Below are 21419 nucleotides of genomic sequence, written 5' to 3' on the forward strand. Positions count from 1 at the left end.
GGTTGTTAGCATGTGAAGTGGCTGGGTGTGTGTGGAAACCAGAGCAATAGGTGTCTCCGGCGGAATTGATTACATGAGATGTGAGAAGTTTGCCTGGATAGAAAAGCAACCTAAATTTGGGTATGAGCTGAGGGATAGGAGGAGGTAGGCGGGACTCCCAAGACGAGGGAGTAATAGGTACATCTGAAGAACGGTTCCTTTCTAGACTCTTAGAGAATATTGTTTCCGAGTCTCTGGGCTTTGGGGAAGGAATAAGATGGGTGGGATATGCCTGGGGGCTCGTCTTTCCGCGTCTGACGCAAAGTGGGAGCTGGAGAAGAGCAGATGGGACCAGTGAGCGCCCCACAGGAGCACGCGCAGCGACACGTGGAGGAGTCTCCCTCGGCTCGGCAATCGCACCCCCGCACCCCGCTGTCTCCCATCCACTTCTCTCTGGTCCCCGGGTCCCCGTTAGGCAGCGAGCCCCGCCCCTCTTGTCACTGCGAGCCCCGCCCCTCCCGCCGGCGCAGCCCCGCCTCCTCTCGCCCCGCCCCCGCCGCCCGCGGTCTGCTCGCTCAGTTGGGAGGACCCCATGCTACTGAGCGGAGCTCCTCCTCCGGGCTCCGGCCCTGGGCCGCGGGCACAGGGCAGCGCCGGGGGCGGCCCCGGGGGATCTCGCCGCGGGGCTGGGGGTGCGGGGGCTGGCCCGGGAGGGGGCGGCAGCGGCGGAGTCGCAAAGTGGCTGCGAGAACATCTTGGCTTTCGTGGGGGCGGCGGCGGAGGGGGCACCAAGCCCGCCCCCCCAGAGCCCGACTACCGTCCCCCAGCGCCCTGCCCGGCCGCGCCCCCTGCGCCGCCCCCGGACATCCTGGCCGCCTACAGGCTGCAGCGTGACCGCGACTTTGAGGACCCCTACTCCGGGAGCTCGTCCGTGTCTGCCGCCCTTTCCACCCCCGCCGCCCCTGGCCCCACTCCGCCCCCGCGCCACGGCTCGCCCCCGCACCGCCTCATTCGAGTCGAAACCCCCGGTCCCCCAGCGCCCCCTCCGGAGGAGCGAATCTCCGGACCCCATGCCAGCAGCGACAGGGTGAGTGGCGCGCGGGGCGTGGGTGGCCAGGAGGGGTGGTGGTCTGAGGTCTGGCGATTTGGAGAGGGACAAAGGTAGCTTGGCTGGGGCAGCTTGGCTTGGGCTCAGCCTTTAGCTGTCAGTATTTCTGGTTGACACGGGGGCTCAGATTTTAACCCCTTTGTTAGATTCTCCACTGACTAATTTGAGCCCCAAACTGCCCAGTTTCCTGTTAGAGCCCCAGGACTGATGACCTCCTCCCTCATGGGTACTCTAAGCTTTGCAGCCTCTCCACTGTGATCCCGGAGCCTCTTTTTCTAACGGACATTGAGAAGCACCCCCCCCCCTCCCTTTTGCAGGTTTATGGCCTTTGTGCCCTCTACAGAGCAGCAGCTTCTCTGCCCTTTGATCTCTGACTCTTTCCCCCAAGGCAGAACCGGCACAAAGCTTTCTTGTCTTTCTCTCCCCTTTCTACTTCCTCCCACCCTGTCCTGGAGTCCAGGCATCCTCGCAGGCTGAAGCCCCAGAAAGGAACTGAAAAGTGAGATTTCGTATGTGAAGACAGCAAGTGCTGGTCTTTGCCTTTCCCGATGAGGTTAGAGGGGTGAGCTGTTAAGATGGGCATTGTGCAGCTCTTGCCAAAGAAACTCACCCCCGGGGTGCAGGCACACTCCTTCAGTTCCCCTCAGTATGAGGATACTTGATGGTCAGGACCTGTTGCCCGGTGAGGGCTGAGCAGCTAAGTGCTTTGGCCATCTCCCCTTGGCTTCCCTCTTCCTCGGTCCATTCTGAGGGAGACTGGAGCTTCTCTTGGAGCTGCAGACTCAGGGGAAAAGAGTTTGTTTCCCAGGACATCTGACTTCTTTCTTAATTCCACTTTTATCCTGTCCTGCAAGATAGACAGCCGTCTGTAGTTCCCCATCCCGAAATTGGAAGATGGTAAATGTGAGCCACCCCCAGCTCTGCTGTCCTCCACATGTCTGAGATCTAGTCTCTCTGGGGCCTATTCCTCTCCTCAGCAGAGAAGATTTTTATCTGATTAAAAAACAGTTATTGTCTGAATCCTCAGGTTTCAGAACTAGGGTTTCCAGCCAAGAGAGTACTGTCCAGTGAGGCTTCCTGGATAAGAGAGATGTGTCAAGAGCCCCAGATATGTGACTTGTCCCTGCCCGCCCCCTGCCCCGAGTTCTTTCCGTAGAGCATGGCTGCCCATCCTGACCCAGCATCCTTAAGTTGTAAAGCAAGCAAGGTTCAAGGGCACTTCTCCCAGGCTGTACTGTCTCTTTCCAAACTACCCCTGCTGCTGTATGCTGTGATGGTGGTATGGCAACGAAGTAGGGGGAATAGCTAGGCCTTGTCCTCCCCACTGACCAGTTAGTCTCCTCCTCTTTAGCCACTGGCTGTTGGCCCATGGCCTAAGCTGTCCTTGGCTATTTTCCTCCCTGTAGTGGCTTAGAATGACCTAACAGGCTTCCCACTAGGGCTGTGGGTCTGCTTTTTTTTCTGCATTTCTCTGTCTCTGAAGTGTCTGACAAAATGTCCTGAAATGGTATCTGTCCGTTCTCAGGGTGGCCTAAGTGTCAGGAACTTCCAAGACACAATTTTCCCACTTTCTCCCAGAAACCTCCAAGGTAGCCATAGCCACACATACAGACCCTTAGAGCCTTCTTGTCAAAACCATCCAGGCTTCAGTTGGGTCAGCTCTGATCTGTGGGTTGTTCAGACCTGGGGGAGGGGGCACACACACAAGAGGTGTCTGATTCTCTTGTCAGCCAGCCACAGAGACCGGAATGAAATCCAACAGGCTCTCCCGGGAGCCACACAATCCTTGCTTTCTTTGGTGGGTGTGATAAAGGGATCAAGGATGTGCCTGCCACCTGAGCTGTCCCAGGGGCTGACCTAGAGCTTGTCATTATTCAGAGAGCAATCAACTCCCCACCATCTAGGAAGGAACCTTGAGAGTCTTTCCCCGGAAAAGCTAGGTACAACAAGGTGCCTGAGCTCTTCCCCTAAACCAGGTCGTCAGACACCCCCAGGGCACATGCACAGTGCCACCCCTGGCCCTCGCTCCCACAGAGCTGCTGTTTCCAGACTGTGTGGTTGCTTCCTTCCTCTTCTCAGCTCTGCAGAGCTCCTTGGCTGGCAGAAAGAGGCGCCAGAACGCTCCGAGAGGGGCTGTATCCTGAGACTGGATGATGTGGGTAGAGGCGCTTCTACGCTAGGCCGGAGGAGCCAAGGAGCCCACAGCATGAGGAGGCAGGAGGAAATGGGGAGCTGGACAGGGTCCTGAGGTCGCAGGGTTTCATTAGCCTTCTTCCTATGCAGGGCTCCCTGGCTGCCAGCCCACCCTGAAACCCACTGCTGTAATTGGCAGAGGCACAGAGCTGACCATCTGGCCAGGCCTAGCCGGGCAGGTGTGGGAACAGCAAGATCGACACCCTGCAACCGGCAGCTAGGGCATGGCCAGATGGCCCCCAGAAGAACTCCCCCTGGTGCTGGGCCCTTGTCCCACCTCCAGGCTTTGCTCTGGCAGAAGGACCAGCGTGTTGGGCCTCCTCTTCATTCGTTCACTGTTCTCCAAGCTTCAGCAGGAAAAATGTGGTCTAACTGGGGAAAGGGGATGGGGCTATGACTGAGTGAAGGCTGGGTTGCCTGTCATCTGCTGTGTGCCCGCTGTGATGCCAATAACAGGCGAGACCTGGCATGGGCAATGAAAACGGGTGCCCCAAGTTGAAACCAGGCTTCATATTCCTAATCCATGGGCAAGACCCTAGGGCCCTTGAGTACCCGGAAATTGTTTGTAGATATTTCTCACTTTTATGGGAAAAGGCTCATAGCTCTCAATATTTTTTTACACGAGTTTTTAGCCCCTCAAAGTAGTATTGAAAACTTTTTAAAAGATTTCATTAACAATTTAAAAAATTATGTATATATGTTTATGTGTATGTGTTTATGGCTTTGTGTATGCAAATACAGGGCACTTGGAGCCCAGAAGAGGGCATTAGATCTCTGGGGAACTGTAGGTACAGGAGGTTGTGAGTAACCAGATGTGGATGCTGAGAACCAAACCCAGGTTCTTTCCAAGAGGAGTGTGTGTCTTTAACTACTGCACTGTGTCTGTAGCCCTATACTGAGAACCTTTTTAAAAATACAAACATGTATGCATATTGCATGTGTGCTCACGTACAGACACACATGGGAATGTCAGAGGAATTTCTGGGAGTTCATTTTCTCCTTCTTCCATGTGGGTCACAGGGATCAAACTGAGATAGGTTTGGTGGCAGGAACCTTTACTCCCTGGGCCTGTTTACTAGCCCCAGTATTGAGGACTTTTAATAACGAATATACGTCACAGATGTACATAGACTAGCATCCAGGCCTCTTTTAGAGAGGAGAGGACAAGCAGGAAGAGTAAAGTGAGGCCGGAGGTACCTGTATTTCATCAAGGCATTCCTGTCCTGATGTTAGCATAGGACCACTCTTAGCCAGTGTTCATCAAGTGTAGTGTGTGTGTCCTTATGTGACACTGGCCTGGGTGCTGAGAAGGACACCTGTTCCTTGTTGTTTTATTTTTCTTTTGAGGTTTTTCTCTTTTGTTTTTACCCATAAGCTTGCCTTCCCATGGGAGTCTGGTCACCTTATCTCGTGCTTGTTCTGTGTTGGAGATAAAGGGGGAAAGTCGTGGCGGAGGGAGGAGTCCAGGGGAGGGACTTCTGTGGCTCAGATAGACCAGCCCTGGGCTGCTTGTCTGTGTTATCACTGGTGCGTCAAGAATGGCTGAAGAATGTGGCTGCTGATGGCCATGGGGTTGGCCTGTGGCACCAGATGTCCAGGAGATGGCGTGGCCAGGGAGTGACGTGGTCAGCATCTCAGCCCTTGCACCCTGCCTTTTGAGAGCTGGCAACAGCTGAGCAGTTGCTTGTGGATGGGGAAAGAAAGCTGCCTAAGCTAAGCTAGACCTGACCGGGACTGAGTCCTTCAAGGGTGCCTCCTGCGTATTCTACCTGTCCTCATTCCAGAGCCAGCGTGACATTGTATAAGAGCAAAGATGGGGCCTGACTCCTGCATGCTCTGAACACCTCCAGGTGCTTCACTTTCCTAGAACTTACTTTGTGTCTATCAGTATGAGCTCCCGGGGGACCCCCAGTCCTTAATACTGGCATTTGCTGAGCATATGGCTTGTGCCTGGTGCCATTTTCCAGCAGCTAACTTGTACTGGACCAGTCAGTAGTTATAGCAGCCTTATAAGAGAGAATCTGCCCCTGGGCTGTGCATAGGGAACCAAAGCACAGGGATGTTGACTTCCACTTGCAGGGCTTCTCAGCCAGCAAGATGTAGCCTTGAAGTTTACCACACAGCGGGACTCTGGACCGAGCCCCACGCCTGCCACGGGTACCCAGCAGAGAGGTGGTATTCCTGCAGTGTTTGCTAACTAGCATGTGAGACTCTTAGAGAAGGGATGATGTAGTTCAGGGCTGAAGTCACTGTTTCTCGGGGACTAGGGCCTAGCCCTGGTGGGACTGTCTTGAACACAGACATGACATACCCCGGGCCTTACAGGGTTGGTGGTGTCAGCCACGTGTCTGTGTTCTTGAGTGTTTTGTAAGTATGATTAGAAAGGGAAAAATGACCCTTGTGCTTTATGCTGGCATTTCCCAGGCGTGTACAATAGGAGAAGGTATCAGAGTAAGTGGGGGCAGCAGGGACAGGTGTTTGACCTCAGAGAAGTAAGTAGTGTACTGTTAACCACACTGATCAGTTCATAGGTGTTCGATGATGTAAATACATTGGGGAGATATTAAAACAGACAAGTGATTTTTTTTCTCCATTGCAAAAGATTGAGCTGGTGTGGGGTTGGGGGTCTTATAATGCTAAGCAAATGGCTCTTGTCATTGAGCTATGTCCCCAGCCCCTAAACTAAACTATAAACCTAAAACATGGAAATGCCTGTGAAAAAGGCACTGAATGTAAGCTTGAAGCTGTGGAGGAAATAGCAATGAGAGAGTTTGGGAACTCTGAAGTCCCCAGGGTACCTGCTCCACAACCCCTGGAACCCATGGGGAGGTCCAGCTGCGGAATGGGAGAGGACAGCAGATGTTAGGCCTGTTAGCTACCTTGGAGAGGTGTGGGCAGGAAGGAGCTGGAAAGTCTCACAGCTGCTCTGGGAGGGCCTCTGCCCAGCTGAACAGAGGAGAGGCAGGGTCCTAGGGACAGCCTACCGGATGGTAGCAGAGAACAGGGAGGGACATGGGGCCCTTTGAGGAGCAGCTGCTTTACCTCCTCGCTGGGAAATGGTTCAGCTTTTCAGTGGCATGCAGGCTAGGACAGAGGCTGTGTGCTTCAATATCACCTTTGTGTCAGGCGCCTTTCCAGTGCCCCACCTGGCTGGCAGTTCCTCCCATCTGCCCTTGAGCCAAAGGCTTTGATCCCTATTCAGAAGTAGACTGTCCAGTGTGCCTGATCCTCCCACTGCCACTGGTCACGCAGGCCACTCAAAGATCAGAGCGATTGGGGTAGGGGTGGCATATTGGTGTCACTTCCAGGATAGAAGCCTATGAAGGTGTTCTAGTAAATAGGAATTCAGTGTCTACTGTGTGCTGGGGCATGGGATGGGTATTGGGCAGAACAGTGGGCATATCAGAGGGGTTCAGGGGCCACGAACAACAAACCATCATAGGCCACACATAGTCCATAGGGAAGTTTTTCTGTAAGCAGTTTATCCCCCTGTAGACACAGAGGCACCGGGCAAGTAGGCCTGGGCTCTGCTTGGAGTTTTCTGTGCCCAGAGTGGGTACCAGTCCTGCCAGCCTTCCCAGCTGGTGACTCTGCTGCCATTCCTGTTCCTGGCTTCGTGGGTAGCCCTGTGGATGCTCCAGCCCAGGGTGGGGGTCGGGGCTTCCCGGAGCAGGGTGTGGAGCCAGGAGTGGAACAGAGGAGCCATTGAGCTGCCACCTGCCTGCCCACAGGCACTGTCAGCTGGCGCTGGGGAGGCGCACAGCAGCCTGGGAGGGGTCAGGACTCCAGGGAGAAGCAACTGTGTGCAATTCTAACCGGGCTTGCAGAGGGGAGACCTGGAAGGGCTCTGAGGTGGGGCCCCAGGAAGGGTGTGGAGGGCTGACCTCACGGCGAAGCTTGTTAGGACCCTGTCTTGTTTAGAGAAACTTGGTCCTCCATTCTGACCATACTTTACCTAGGTTCATGTCTTCTCCCTCTTCGAAATCAATCAGAGAAGAGCGCTTCCATCCTTCCCTCTCATCTTATCAGATGGATTTAACGTGATTTCCTCAGAGCTTTCAGTTCCTGGGGTGTTCACTTGTAAGTGTGGGTCCTGCCCCCCTGGAAGTGCCCAGTCTGTCTGAAGGTAAAGCCAGTAAAACAAGCATTTGGAACACAAAGCGATCAACCCCAGGAAGGAGGTACCTTACAGGCCTGGAGAAGCATGGAAGAGCCTTCTGAGGGGAGAAAAATGAGTAAGGATTGGCCAGAGTAGGAAGGTGTTCCAGGCATGGAGGAAACCATTGGGTAAAATGACAACAATGCTTTCAGAGCGGTGGTCCAAAGACGAGAGTGGACCCTTGAGCATTTTCCTCAGAACACTGGAGGTCTGCGTATTGTAAGGTTTAAGGAGACTGTGTCAGGTGACGCCGACGTTTGTTGAGCAGCTGCCACACAGGTGCTGATGCTGTGTGCTGACTGGCAGAGTCGCTAGCAGTGGGCAGTGGGTAATCCTGTCGGTGCCGCTGGCCTGGGAGAAAAAATCTGGGGATCGTGCGATGGATTCAAACAGACTGCTCTGTCTCCCGGAGAAAGGAGGACACATGGGTTAAGGCGATGGTGGGGATACAATAGAAAGATTTATCTAGGGCCTCTTGGTTGCTTATTGGAGCTAGAGACAAAAAAAAAAAGTAAGAGTTCTAGGCTAACAGATGGCTTGGAGTGCTGACAGGTTGGTGTGACCTATTCCAAGCAGGCAGGAAAGGAAGTGTTGGAGTTGAGGGCCAGACTGAAACAAGGTAGTAGTAAAGAGACCCAAGAATAAGAGAGAGGCAGCCATTGAGACAACCTCAGAAACCTGTAGGTGGGCCAGATGGATCAGAGGAATGGCCAGAAGGGTCATGAGGTAGGATTGGTTCTTCCGTCTCCTCCTTCCGGGGGTCCCCATTCCCCCTCCTTTCACCGACGGCAGGGTGCCCACCTGGCTCAGCCAGCTCTCACGGCTCTGACCCAGCTCAGGTGTGAGGTGTAGGCTTCAGTGTGTGAAAGGCAGGAGTGGCCTCTCCCTGTGCCACCTCTGATGTCACCCACCTGCAACCCAGCATGTGACACAGTGCTCCAGGGTCTGGCTTGGTGAGTCCTATCTTCTCCTGCCCAGTTTGGAGAAAAACTCCATCATCCTCAGCCCTACCCTGCCCTGAGTGTCTCAGGTTCGTCCTCTTTCACTGGGAGAAGGTTGATGGCTAACCCCTGTATGTGACAGCGATGGGCAGCTGGGGCAATGGGAAGCGAAGACTGGCTTTCTGTAGCCTGGTCTCTGGGAGCTCAGGGGTTTGGTAGTGTCCCAGGGTGCCCCAAGGCAGTTCTCTCCCAGGAGCCTGAGAAGACCGCTGGCTGTAGGTTGACAGCCCTGTACACAAACAGCAAGAGTTCCAAATGTGATTTTTCCATTAAACCGAATGGTTTGGGGTGTGTTCCCTACCTACCTGCTCTCCAGTTTCTTCAGAGAGCGTGTAAGAGACCACACGACAAGGACATAAGGGTCAAACAACAGAATGGTGGCAAAGTGATGTCCCTGCTTTCTTTTCTTGTTTCGGTTTGTTTGAGACAGGGTTTTATCACTTAACTCTGGCTGGCTTGATAGTCACTATGTAGGCCAGGGTGGCCTCGAACTCCCCGAGTTCTACCTGCCTCTGCCTTCTGAGTGCTGGGATTACAGGTTCGGGCTGCACCATCTGCTTTATTTTCTTCACGGTCACTGACTGTTTCTCCATTGAGCATCTGAAGAGTAGCAGACCGCACTGCACTAATCTCTTGCCTCGCTGTTCTGCCCTTCCAGCTCTTTTTGGAACCAGTCGTCCAGCGACACATTTGTAACCAGTGCTTTTGACCTCTCTGTTGAGCCTCTGTGTGTATAGGTTGTTGTCCAGCTTGGACCCTAAGATAAACTCCTAAGAATCAGTCACTGCTTGCTCGCTGTTTAGCCTAGGAGATGACCACGAGGCAGAAAATTAGCAGGAAAGAAACAAGCCCCATCTCTACCCGGGGAGCGGAGCGATCTGTCCTTGTCTGAGCCTCCTTTTCTTTGCTGACTCCCATAGTTGGCAATCCTAGAAGACTACGCAGACCCGTTTGATGTTCAGGAGACTGCCGAAGGCTCGGGAGCAACTTCAGTTGCTCCAGAGAAGGTCCCTGAAAATGATGGCTACATGGAGCCTTATGAAGCCCAAAAGATGATGGCTGGTAAGTACTGAGGATGAGGGAGATGCTCCCTGAGGCCTTGACTCTCCAATATAAACGTAAGGACTGGTCCTGTGGGCCCCAGAAAATAGGGAGAAAGCCTGTGCCAGGTCCTCAGGAATGTGGCCAGGATCTTCAGGACAGTCATTTTGGAAGAGACAGTATATGGTGTGACACCCAGGCCGTAGAAAAGGCCTTGAAAGCAAAGGTCCGGTAGAAGCGCTGGAGAGAGGAGGGACAGGGTGATGGTATATATCAAGTCGGACCTCCCCAAAGGAGTCAGTCAGCGGCCTTTGGAAGTGTGATGCGTCTGAACTGACATTATCAGGGAGAAACACTAACGGCAGTTGAAAATGTCCATGTATTAGGTGTCATGGTGTGAAGCAAGTATCTCAGAGAAGAAAGACTTGAGTCAGACCCGCCCTTGGGGAACGGAGGCCAAGGGATGACCCCGGGAAAGAGTCTGGGAGGGGGTAACCAGAGGACGAGGGTGGGCCAAGAGAAGTGCTGGTTTGGGAGACCGAGAAGAATGCAGAGGTTGAAGTGAAAAGCTTGGACTTGTGCCTCAAGAAAGAAGCAGGATTCATGTGGCATTTAAGGGGAGTTCTGAGGCCGTGGATACAGAATGGACTAGGAGAGCCTATTGTAAAGCTGAATTAGCAAGCTCTTTCAGAAGTGGTTGGGCTTGTTGCTTCCTGACGTTGTGTGGTTTTGGGTGTTCTTATGAGAGATAGTGTCACTACATAGTCCAAGCTGGCCTGGAACTTCTTATGTAGCCCAGGCCGGCCTCAGATTTACTGCAACCCTTCTGTCCTCACCTCCCAAGTGCTGCGATTACAGGCATGCACCACCATGCCCTGCCCAGTTGTTTGGGTTCTGAGCAGCCAGTAACTAAAAATTCTTTCTTCCTCTCCTTGGAAGAAATAATTAAGAAATACAATTAATGAAAGGTCTAATGGAGATTAAGATATCAGCTTTATTACTGATAAAGTTGATCAGAGAACATAACTTAGTGATATTAGCTCAATGGGTTTCTTGTACTTTTCAAGAGAGTCAAACTTGCCCACTTAGGCTTGGTGGCACAGGGTAGTTGTAGCCTCTGCACAGGGGCGTGCTTCTCAGTGCATGGATGAGAAAGAAGTGGGATTACTGTGTGTCTGCAAGAAGGTGGAACTGGCTAATTAGATGAGCTGCCCTGCCCTCCTTCTTGTTAGAGATGGGTAAAGGGACAGAGTGTTACCTCAGAATGCTTATTTTAGGGAACCCTGGAAACCCCAGCCTGAAAAGTGGAGGTTTGTCCAAATAGAAGTCTAGATATGGAGAGGTGAGGTTGAAAGTCATGAGGTATCGGCCGTGAGCAGATGAGATTTCAGCTGGAGAGATGGCGCAGTGGTTAAGCGCACAGACTGCTCTTGCAGAGGACCTGAGTGATTTCCCAGCACCCATATCTGCATATCTGGTGACTCACAACAGCCTGTGACTCCAGCTCCAGGGGACACAACACCTCTCTGTGACCACCTTCTCTCATATGCACAAACCTGCGTCCAGACAGACACATACATGTGCTTAAAAAAACAAATTATGTCTAAAAAGAGCAAAGAATGCAGTAGGGTCAGGCCCAAGGGAACATCGTAGTGACCGGAAGCAGAGAAAGTAAAAGCGCTACCCTGTTTAGGTCTGAGAGAAGATGGCCTGGGCCATGCCACAGGTGTCCTGGAATTATATGTGGAAATGAAAGTGCTCAAGTGTGCATTTTTCTTTCGGAGCAGTGGGGCCTGGGGGGAAGGAGATGATACTGGGCATTGAACCCAGGCCTCATGCATGCTAAGCAAGTGTTCTACCACTGAGATTCAGTCCCAGTCCTAAAATACACATTTTTGTGGCAAGTTAGCTCAGGGGCTTTTATTATTATTATTATTATTATTATTATTATTATTATTATTATTATTATTATTATTATCAGATTTGGGTCAGTGATCCCAAAAAGATTTCCTAAGCTCTGGAGAAGGTAGGGAGTCTGAAGGGAGCTGTTGTCAGAACCAAGCCTTGTTAGCAGCTGTTCAAAAAGGACCAGAACTCCAGACACAGTGGTGCAGTAAGTCTGGACAAACAGTTCAGAAGTCAGGGTAGGCAGAAGTGAGACCTGGGCTTGGGGACAGAGGCCAAGAGAAGATCCAGGAGGAAAGAGCAGCGGGAGGGAGAGAAGCCAGTGGATGGCACCGACCTGTCGAAGGGGAGAGGCCCGGGGTATATGAGTAACAGAGGATTTCCTGATTGCGATTATTTCAATTAGAACAGAAGTGGAAATTAATGAACAAGTAAACAGAGCTGGGCACTAAGGAAGAGATGGACTAGAGGAGGACTGTGCCTCAGTTTCCTTCACATGCCCACTTCAGCTTCCCAGTTCTGGCTGGCCATCCTGGGATCCTTCTCCTATCTTTTACCTGCCACTTCTTCCCCTGGGTCTCATGCTTTGAGAGCCCTGGAAATGTTTCAAGGGTACGGGACCAGGATTTGTGACGGCTGAGTTCCCCTAGCGCCAGCGCATGGGCTGTGAACAAATACCGCCCGAGATGGTCAGGGTTGAGCTTACTCACCACGTCTCTCCTTCTTGCCCTGGCAGAGATCCGGGGTTCTAAGGAGACTGCGACCCACCCCCTACCTCTCTATGACACACCCTATGAACCAGAGGATGAGGGGGGCAGCCCAGAAGCTGAGGGGACTCCCTGGCCCAGGGAATCCCGCCTGCCCGAGGATGATGAGAGGCCTCCAGAAGAGTATGACCAGCCCTGGGAGTGGAAGAAGGAACGGATTTCCAAAGCCTTCGCTGGTGAGTCTTGCTGGTGAGGGAAGCTCTGCTGGGGCCTCTGAGCACTTCCCAGGCTCGGAATGGAATGAGTGGACCCTGGGAGCCAAGCAAGGTCTAGGAGTGGAGTTCTAGAGCAGGATGATTGAGCTCTGTGCATGGGTTTGGGACTCGGGCAGTGTGGATGCAGCGCTATGTGCAGGGCATGGGTATGGGAAGAGAGAAGGGACTTTCCTACATCTCACCTCTTGGAGGCCAAGAGGCTTGAGCTATAACTACCTTTGGGGATTTGGATAAAAATAAATTCTAATACAGAATTATGAAACTTGTGGCATATATTAAATATATTTGACCAAGAGGGTATTTAACACTTCAAATGATGAAAATAGATGTGCGTATAATATGGATTCTGGGGCTGTGTCTTCAGTGGTAGGCCCTGCCATGGCAAGGGTGTCTGGCTCCAAGGGCAGTTCTGGGCTACAGATGGAGGCTGTGAGGTTGCTAAATGAAGATCAGGTTTCTCCTGTCCCAACCACACCAATGTCCCAGGCCCAAGTCCACCATGGAAACGTGCATATTGGCAGTCTGAGATGGGTGGAGCAAGGGCCTGGAATTGGGAGACAGCCTGAATCTTGAGGGCTTAGAGGCCATTAAATTTCATTCCTGCTTCCATGTCCCTGCACACACACACACACACACACACACACACACACACACACACACACACACAAAAAACCTCTCACACAGAGACAGCTCATCCTGCATCCAGCCCTGAGCTCTGCCCTCCCCTCCCCACCCTGGCAGCCAGACTGGGAAACCACAGGTTTCTGCTTTGCTTCCTGTAAAGCACACACCCATCAAGGATGGGCCATTTATCTCCAGAGGTCTCCTTGGAGAATCAATACTGTTTGGATTGCTTAATGGGAAAATCTATGTTCATCATTAGGAAGCCTCGTTAGTGGTCCTGCAGCCTCTGATGGCGTCACTCTTCTCAGGACTGGGAAGAGGAGAATTAGGTTTCAAAAAGAATCATCTGCCCCAAGTCTGAGTATTCCAGATACCCCGAGGCTTTGCCCCCACCCCCACCCCTAAGGCTTTGCCCCTGTCTTGGAGTCTGCCAGTTCCCAGGCTGGGGGTTAGGAGAGAAAAGAAGACGACAAGGGGTGTCGGGGAACTGGGTGTGGTCCTGGGAAGTGTGGGCAGCTCCTGTGCCCATGTTTCCACTCTCCCGGTCCTCTTGGTCCCTGGAACTGGAAGCTAGTGAGGGGTGAAAGATTAGGGCCGATGGAGCAAGATCCTGTGCCTTCCTGTTTGCCACTCAAAATCCCCACCTTTTCCTTACCAGGCAAGGCTGGTCTAGAACTGGCCCTGCCAGGCCCTCAGAGTCCTATTCTGCCTCCGGTGTTGCCTCTGCCTCTGCCCTCCTCCTTTCTAGGCTGTGTGTATCTTACCTCTGCGTTTTGGTGTCTCAACGTCTGCCTCTCTCTGTCTCTGTCACTGTCTCTTTCTCTTCTCCCTTCTGCTGCTGGCTCCAGTTGACATAAAGGTTATCAAAGACCTACCTTGGCCTCCGCCTGTGGGACAGCTGGACAGCAGCCCCTCCCTACCTGACGGGGACAGGGACATCTCCGGTCCAGCTTCACCCCTCCCAGAGCCCAGCCTGGAGGACAGCAGCGGTGGGTCCTTTGGGGACTTGTGGCCAGGGTGATAGGTCCTTTATCCTTTAGGCCCTGTGGGTGTGAGTTGGAAGAGTTCCCCTTTTCCTGCAGAGAGAACAAAAGTGCCCATCCCTCTCTCCCTAGAGCTGTATGCATGGTCTTTTAACAAGGGCCCTTTCCTAGTAGGTTCTGCACCGTGCCACAAAAATCTACTATTGTCAGCTATTAAGGAGGCTGAGACAGGAGGACTGCCTTGAGTTTGAGGCCACGCCGAGCTGCTACATAGTTCCAGGCCAGCCTGGACTGTAGAGTGTGGAACTTTGTCTAAATACAGAGGAAACCAATGTTTTTATAATTTAAGTTCTCTTGGGGTGGAGCTTTGCCTGCTAAGGCAGGTGTTTGTGAGGTGTGGGGAAGTGCTGGCAACGGAGATGCTCGCCTCTGGTGACTGGAGGAAAAGAAGGTAGTCATTCATTCAAGAGCTAGAAGGAGAAAGAGCCTCGGTCCTTGGGGGATGGGGGAGGGGAAGGCATTAACTTCTACATCCAGCTTTGCCCAGAATGAACACCCAAGGGTGTGTGGGGGGGAGTGGTGTGTGTGTCCAGGCATCAGCCTCTGTTGCACACTTTGCATGAGACTTTGTAGATAGTTTGTAAATGCAGGCTAAAGAGAGAGTCATCTGTGTATGTGTACCTGTGGGAGGTCCCCTTGATTTAGCTCTCAGGCTGCCCTGCCCTGGAGATGCCAGACCCTGTGCTTCTACGGATGGGGGAGGAAAAGCAATGGGCAGCGACCTTGGGTGGAGAGGGGCCGGCAGTCTGGCGGCTTTGGACAGGATTAGCCTGTCAGGATGGCACCGAGGGGAATCAGATAATTGTTCTTGGATCAATAAGTCATTTCTACAGAAGGGCTTGGCAAGGCGATTTGGGGAACGGTAATGAACTCTGAGGAGGAGAAAGAAACAATATTATCAACGCTGAAGCCACCCTGAGGGGGATGGAAGAGGAGAAGCCAGTCGGCGGAGGGAGAAAGCATAAGTGGTTTCCCATGTTTTGTCCTCCCTTGCCTGCCAGCGTGGACTGGGAGGCCCCAAGGGCCCTGCCGTGGCTTAGCATCTGTCACACCCCCTCCCCCATAGTGGCCCTGGATTCTGTCCCTGGAGTCAGGCAGACAGGCCAGTGAGCGTGTCCTCCCAGAATATGCCTTTGACCCTTGTGGGGACTTGAAAGAAGTAAGGTGGGGAACTGGCTGTTGGAGAGGGCTCTGCCTCCAGGGACCTCTGAGTCCATGGCAGTATGTTCCTTACAGCCCAGTTTGAAGGATCGGAGAAGAACTGCCTGTCGCCTGGCCGGGAGGAGAAGGGGCGGCTACCTCCCCGGCTTTCTGCTGGGAACCCCAAGTCAGCCAAGTCCCTAGGCGTGGAGCCCAGCAGCCCTCTGGGGGAGTGGACAGATCCAGCACTGCCTCTGGAAAACCAGGTGTGAGTGTCTGTGTCCACTGGGGGCTCCCTCCCTATTCCTCCCTCCTGCAAGGGACACCCGGAATGGGTGGGCCTGGACGGCGGGGGACCCAGCAGAGATGCCCCCCTTCCCCTCTCTCATCCTCAGCTGGTACCACGGGGCCATCAGCCGCACAGACGCCGAGAACCTTCTACGGCTGTGCAAAGAGGCCAGCTACCTGGTGCGCAACAGTGAGACCAGCAAGAATGACTTCTCTCTCTCCCTCAAGTAAGTAAGGGTGGCCATGGGTAGAGGGCTAGCCCCCAGAAGAGGCTTCAAACAGTCTCTTCTGGTCCATCCAGGCTGGGAAGACCCACAATGCCTTGTGAACATCCGCTCGCTCCACCCCAGGCCCTGGGGAACCTGAAATGTCAGAGACTCCTTAACCCCTGTACTTCAAGGAAAAAGCACTTGAAGCTTTCTGCCACTAGCTGTTCAACCTCTCGAGGCCTCCGTTTCTTTGATAAGATTGAATAAGATCCATTTTATTGGGAAGGATTTAATAGCATTTGACTTAGTGTCTTACTTAGCAACTAGCATGTTCTTAAACACCACGCTAAGTGCTTAATAAATTATTGTCATCATTGTTAAACCCTAATACATAGAAGCACTGACAAGGAGGAGCTTTACCTAAAGTAGTCAGCAGGGTGAGGTGGGGGGCTAGGTCTTGGGAGGAGGGCAGACCTAGGTGCAAAGCCATTCCTAGGTGCAAAGCTGAGTGTGAGGAACTCTGTGTGTGAGGGGCAAGGAAGAGGTGACCAAGGAGATAGGGCCCTCCTTTTCTATCAGCTTGCAGTTCTACACAGCCTGAACTCAGACTCCCAGGCTCTCCAGTAGCAGGATGGCCAGCTCTTGGCAGCCCGGCATTCTGCCCAGGGTAGCCTGCCATCCACATGAGGTGTCCCAGTCACCTCCCCCAGCACTGCAGGGGTATCTTCAGTATTGCACACATGGTCTCCGGTGCATTAGATGCGGATATAGCTACACCTCAAACAAATGCACACATTTAAGATTATTCGTGTTCACTGAAAGGGATCAGAAAAAGTATCAAAGAGAGGAAAGCGGCCTCAGTTCTATCCTGGGCTTTGATAAAGCTGGCTGTGCAACCATAGGCAAATCCGTGAACTTCTCTGGGCCTCAGACTCTCCCGTTGCTGAATGAGCTAATATCGTGGGTTCTTCTAGCTCTCGTGTTCAGGAGTCCACAAGCTATAAAATCCAAAGAGGATGTTGGGAAAATTCATTTGTCAAAAGTCTGATTTACAACAACTTTAGGTGGAGCACTGTTAGTAAGATTATAATTGAAATTCTTGGCACGTCCCACCTAGCATATATACCATGTCCAAATCAACTACCACTCTGCTGATAAATCTCTTTTTATACAGATGAAATAGATCCAAGGAGCTTTGTTACTTGCTCAAGGTCACCATCTAATAATTAAGTCTCCAAGTTGGGCGTGTGGATAGTAACCAGTCTCAGTTACTCAGGAAGCTGAGGCACGATTTCGTGCACCCAGGATTTCCAGGCCAGCCTAGACACTGTTTCGAAAGACACAAAAAACCAGGACCTAGCTCAGTCTGACCTCAGGAGCCATGCTGTTCAGTGACAGGGTTCCACCCCTCACCAGGTGCCACGTGCCTCAAATCTGGTACTCTCCAGCTCAATGGGAGACACCGTCAAGATTTGGGTCTCTGCAGTGGAACTGGGCAGCTAGGGTAAGGGACCGCCTTAGTCTAGGGAGTAAAAAGGCAGGCCTGGGCGCCTGCTCCTGCTCTGGCTGATCTGGCCCCACAGGCTGTCTGCCAGGGTCTCGTTTGCATATAAATGGCTTCTCTGAAATACAATTATGGTTTCTCTTCTCTCCCTAATGGAAGGGCTTTCACTGGTAATTAAACAGCTTCCTCAAAAAGCCTAGCCAGCCCTGAGCCCTGTGGCCCAGCTGGTCCCACCCAACCCCCTGAGGGTCTGGCCAGGACCTTGCTGTGTCTTAATGGACCCTCGGACTAGTCCCTGGAGGTTGGACAACACAGAAGCCCCTCCTCCAGTGGTTGGTAATGCTGATGGAGACCACGGTACCTTTCTTAGCCAGTCTGTTCCTTGGGAAAATACCCTGTGCAGTCTGAGAAAGGTAATTCTCCCAAGTGGATTGTGGGAAGGGTGAGAGAAGACAGGGACCACACTGCTTCCTACAGCACATGGGAGCTGCTGCTTACTGCCCTACCTCCCCATTGCCCACAGATCTATGTTGACCTCATACCCTTAGCTCCTTCCCTCAGGGTCTGTGTGGTCACTGTGCACACCAGACGGTATCTCAGACTTACAGATGGTCCCACATCCTGATACACACCCAAGCAAGACTTCAGGAACCAGATCCCAAGAGGAGGGGACTTAGGCCAGTTTTCTCCCACCCCTTTCCTCTCTTCAGTTTTCCTCTCAATTTCTTACTTGTTTCCCAGTATAATAGGTCTGGTCAAAGGTTCTCTTTCTCTTTCTTTCTTTCTTTCTTTCTTTCTTTCTTTCTTTCTTTCTTTCTTTCTTTCTTTCTTTTTGTGACAGGTAGATGAGGTAAATGATGAGATATGCCAACCCCACCTCTGGTACAAGGATATTAGAATGGAGGCAGCCTGTAGACAGACTTTTTGGGGGGCCACCAGCCACAAAAAACAACACAGAGACTTATTAGGAAAGCCTGGCCATAACTTAGGCTTGTTCCTAACTGATTCTTATAACTTAAATTAACCCATATCTTTGAATCTACATTCTTTTTTAAAACTTTGTTTTATGTGCACTGGTATGGAGCTGTCAGACCCCTGGACACCGGTTGCGAGCCGCCAATGTGGATGGATGTTGGGAATTGAACCCAGGTCCTCTGGAAGAAGAGCCAGCGCTTTCAACCGCTGAGCTATCTCTCCAGCCGTTAATCTACATTCTTTAATGTGGCTTGGTTACCTTTACTCTGCACTGCCCATCCTGCTTCTTCCATGTCGAGCCGGCGACTCCTCCTTCTTTTTCCCAGCATTCTCTCTCTGCCTGGAAGTCCTGCCTGTCTCTCCTGCCTAGCTATTGGCCATTCAGGTTTCTAATGCACCAGTTTTGACAACAGTGTATAAATATCCCATAACAGGCTCCTCACTGGTCCTGTTTCCCACATATAGGCCTCTAAGCTCTCTTCTTGCTCCTCTGGGCTCAGGCTAAGAGAAGGCAAATTAGGCTTCGGTGCTCTACCAAACATCCCTTACACCATGCCTGTGGGTAAGTTCCAGACCCAGAGCTTGGCAAACCAGGCCTGTGGCAGTCTGGACAATTGTTCTTACTGAGTGCCTCACCCCAATACTTTCTAATGTGGGGCGGGGGGGGGCATTTGAGATCTGGCTGGAATTTTGCTCAGTGGGTCTCCGTCTGGAAGGCAGAGGGCTAGCTAATACTGATTTTCTGGGTTGTTCGGGGAGATGGAGAGGCAGCATTTTGGGGTACAGGTAAAAGAGATCCAGTGTTTCACTGTCATCCTCAACAGCTTAGATTCCGCAAGAGTTCTGGGAATCTTAACTCAGGCCAAGCCAGGATTGGCGAGTTTGATACCAAAGCAATTTCAGTACTAGCCAATTTATGAAGTAAAGTTGGGGGGTTTTAGTTAAAGTTATTTCAGTATATGGTTTAAGCATGAGGAACAAAAGATATGCTCAGAAGAAAACTAGGATATACTCAAGTGTGTGTACAGGCTACTGAAGGGAGAGGGTGTGGCTCATATTCTTTTGCTTTGTCTTGTTTTTTTACTATAATCGTGTGTAGGATTTGGGTCGGGTCTGAAGTTACTGTCTTATCTTGGTGAGCTCCTGATAGGATTAGTAGCACTAAGGTAAAAGTTTAACCCACAGGAATATAGGAACGTGGAATATCTTTGCTGTAAACAGGGTTTTGGGTAATTTTTGTTTTTTTCCCCCTGCAATTTTAAATCAAACCATAGGAAAAGGAATGAGGCCTTCCCCAAGGGCTTACACATTCAGGCCTTAAGACCTACCTGCTCATTGCTACTTTAACATAACATTTCTATATTTGAAAGCAATATTACTTCTGCGTCAGCCGCCTTTACAGCAGACGTCAACTGTGCAAGAATTCTTGCTGCTTTGCTGGCAAGAGGCTTCAATCAGACTCCATCCAGGGTGAGGGGCTTGCCCTCCTCACCCCCTCCCCGAGCCCCCTGGCTCTGTGATCTCTCTCTCTAGGCTGCCTCACTCTGTCTTCCTGATAATGTCACTCTAGGCCTACAGGGCTGGCTGACTGAACTGAGAGTTAGTACGAGATCCAAGTAGAGAAGGGGTGCCCAGGAGGCAGTTGAGAACTCTCAGACTGGGGGGGGGGGGGGCTCCACATTAGTGTCGTTCCTCCCCACACTCTGCAGAGGAGAGCTCCAACAAATACTGGCTTGGCTGTCCCACCTGCATCCTCTCCCTCCTGCCAAGGGCATTCCTCACAGGTGCTGCCATGTAGCTCAAGAAAGCTGGGATTAAGGGTGGACCTGCAGTTCAGCCGGTAGAGTGCTTGCCTAGCACAGACAAAGCCCTGGGCTCAGTCCTCAGCACCCTATAAACTGGCACACACCTGTAATCAAGAAGTGGAGACAGGAGGATCAGAGGTTTGAGGTCCCTTTGATTATTTAGCAAATTTGAGGCTAACCTCACTTACCTGCGCCTGTCTTTAAAACCAATTGAGGTAAGGTTGAGCTGGCCGCAATTGGCCACGGGCTGATGGACTGAGATCACAGAACTGGAGGGTGCTGGTCACCGCACTCCTCACCGGCACACACCCTGTACACTCACCATACACACATCCTTGGCACACCCAGTATTCTCACCACAAAGCCCGTGTGAGCTACCTACTCAGCCCCCCACCCCATCTGTATTCACCTCCCACTTGAAGCTGGCTTTGTAATCACATTTGCTGGGGGTGGGAGGAGGTGGAAGTAGGGGGCTGGGAAGAACCGCTGGTCACCAGGATCTCTTCCTCTTCCCAGGAGCAGCCAGGGCTTCATGCACATGAAGCTGTCCCGGACCAAGGAACACAAGTATGTGTTGGGCCAGAACAGCCCACCCTTCAGCAGCGTCCCTGAAATCGTGCACCACTACGCCAGTCGCAAGCTGCCCATAAAGGGGGCGGAACACATGTCCCTGCTCTACCCTGTGGCCATCCGGACTCTGTAGATGTGAGACCAGGGCACTATGATAGTGGAGCCAGCCTTTGCAAGGACATGATGTCACAAACCTGGCTTCCCCTTGTCCTACGACCTAGTAGGCGCTGAAGATTCCTTAATTTATTATAAAGGGGAAGGAATCCTGGGCCTTGGAGTAAAGGGGCGGCGTGGGGGCTGGGAACAGAGGAAAGCCTGAGTAGGAAGGAGGCTCCCGCGCCACCACCCTCTGCCCCCTCCCCTCTCTCCATCCCTCAGGCCCGGTCCCCAGAGGGCCCTCCCGGGCTCCGGGCCAGAGGCTCGGCCAGGCACGGCCGCCGGCGCCGCCCAGGGGCTGACGGGAGGGGCGGGAGCGAGCGCAGACTGTTTATAAACCCGCGCCGGAGCCTCCGCCGGCTGCCCGCGAAAAGCACTGTTGAAGCCTCGGCTCTTTCCTTTGAGCAAGCGTCAAAACGTCCCCCGCGCCGCGTCGCCCCCGCCATTGATCCTCAGCGAGCCCAGCTTCCCGCCAGCAGCCGGCTATCCGGGAGGCGAGAGGCGGGGAGACAAAGAGGGAGGGTGGCTGCCATGCGGAAGGCGCGTCCCCCTGGGGCCGCGGCGCTCTCTCGGCTCCCTCTGGTGGCCGGGCCTCAGGGCCGCCCTGCCGCTTGCTCTGTGGAGGCCAAACACCCCTGGTTCGTGGTCCGACTACCCGAGTCCCCTTTCCTACCCCTAGTTCCGCGGCGCCGTGGTGCGCCATGAGTCGGTTGGGAGTTTCTAATTCAGCGGATGTT

The 21419-nt window shown here is 52.6% G+C and overlaps 1 protein-coding gene across 3 annotated transcripts; it reads left to right on the plus strand.

Annotated features, from left to right (window-relative positions):
* The first annotated feature begins 540 nt into the window (after window positions 1–540).
* On the plus strand, window positions 541–21066 carry Shf (Src homology 2 domain containing F). 3 transcript variants are annotated; one of them, XM_048459736.3, is made up of 7 exons: window positions 541–1066; window positions 9361–9502; window positions 12123–12329; window positions 13841–13981; window positions 15272–15443; window positions 15571–15690; window positions 20473–21066. In XM_048459736.3, the coding sequence occupies exons 1-7, from the start codon at window positions 572–574 to the stop codon at window positions 20657–20659; spliced, it is 1464 nt and encodes a 487-aa protein (XP_048315693.3). In that variant the 5' UTR covers window positions 541–571; the 3' UTR covers window positions 20660–21066. The 3 variants fall into 3 exon arrangements, with proteins under 3 accessions (XP_048315693.3, XP_048315694.3, XP_085552529.2); XM_048459737.3 differs by lacking the exon at window positions 13841–13981; XM_085696403.2 differs by lacking the exons at window positions 13841–13981; window positions 15272–15443 and having other exon boundaries at window positions 20473–20638.
* Window positions 21067–21419: the final 353 nt, after the last annotated feature.

Source organism: Myodes glareolus, chromosome 10 (assembly GCF_982192425.1).
Source record: "Myodes glareolus chromosome 10, mMyoGla1.1, whole genome shotgun sequence".
NCBI lineage: Eukaryota > Metazoa > Chordata > Mammalia > Rodentia > Cricetidae > Myodes > Myodes glareolus.

Bases quoted from the DNA above. Each gene is read 5' to 3' on its own strand.
- Shf (XM_048459736.3), top strand. From the start codon at position 572: ATGCTACTGAGCGGAGCTCCTCCTCCGGGCTCCGGCCCTGGGCCGCGG. The intron at 1,067-9,360 runs GTGAGTGGCGCG...TGACTCCCATAG, and splicing joins CCCATGCCAGCAGCGACAGG to TTGGCAATCCTAGAAGACTA. The intron at 15,444-15,570 runs GTGAGTGTCTGT...TCTCATCCTCAG, and splicing joins CTGCCTCTGGAAAACCAGGT to CTGGTACCACGGGGCCATCA.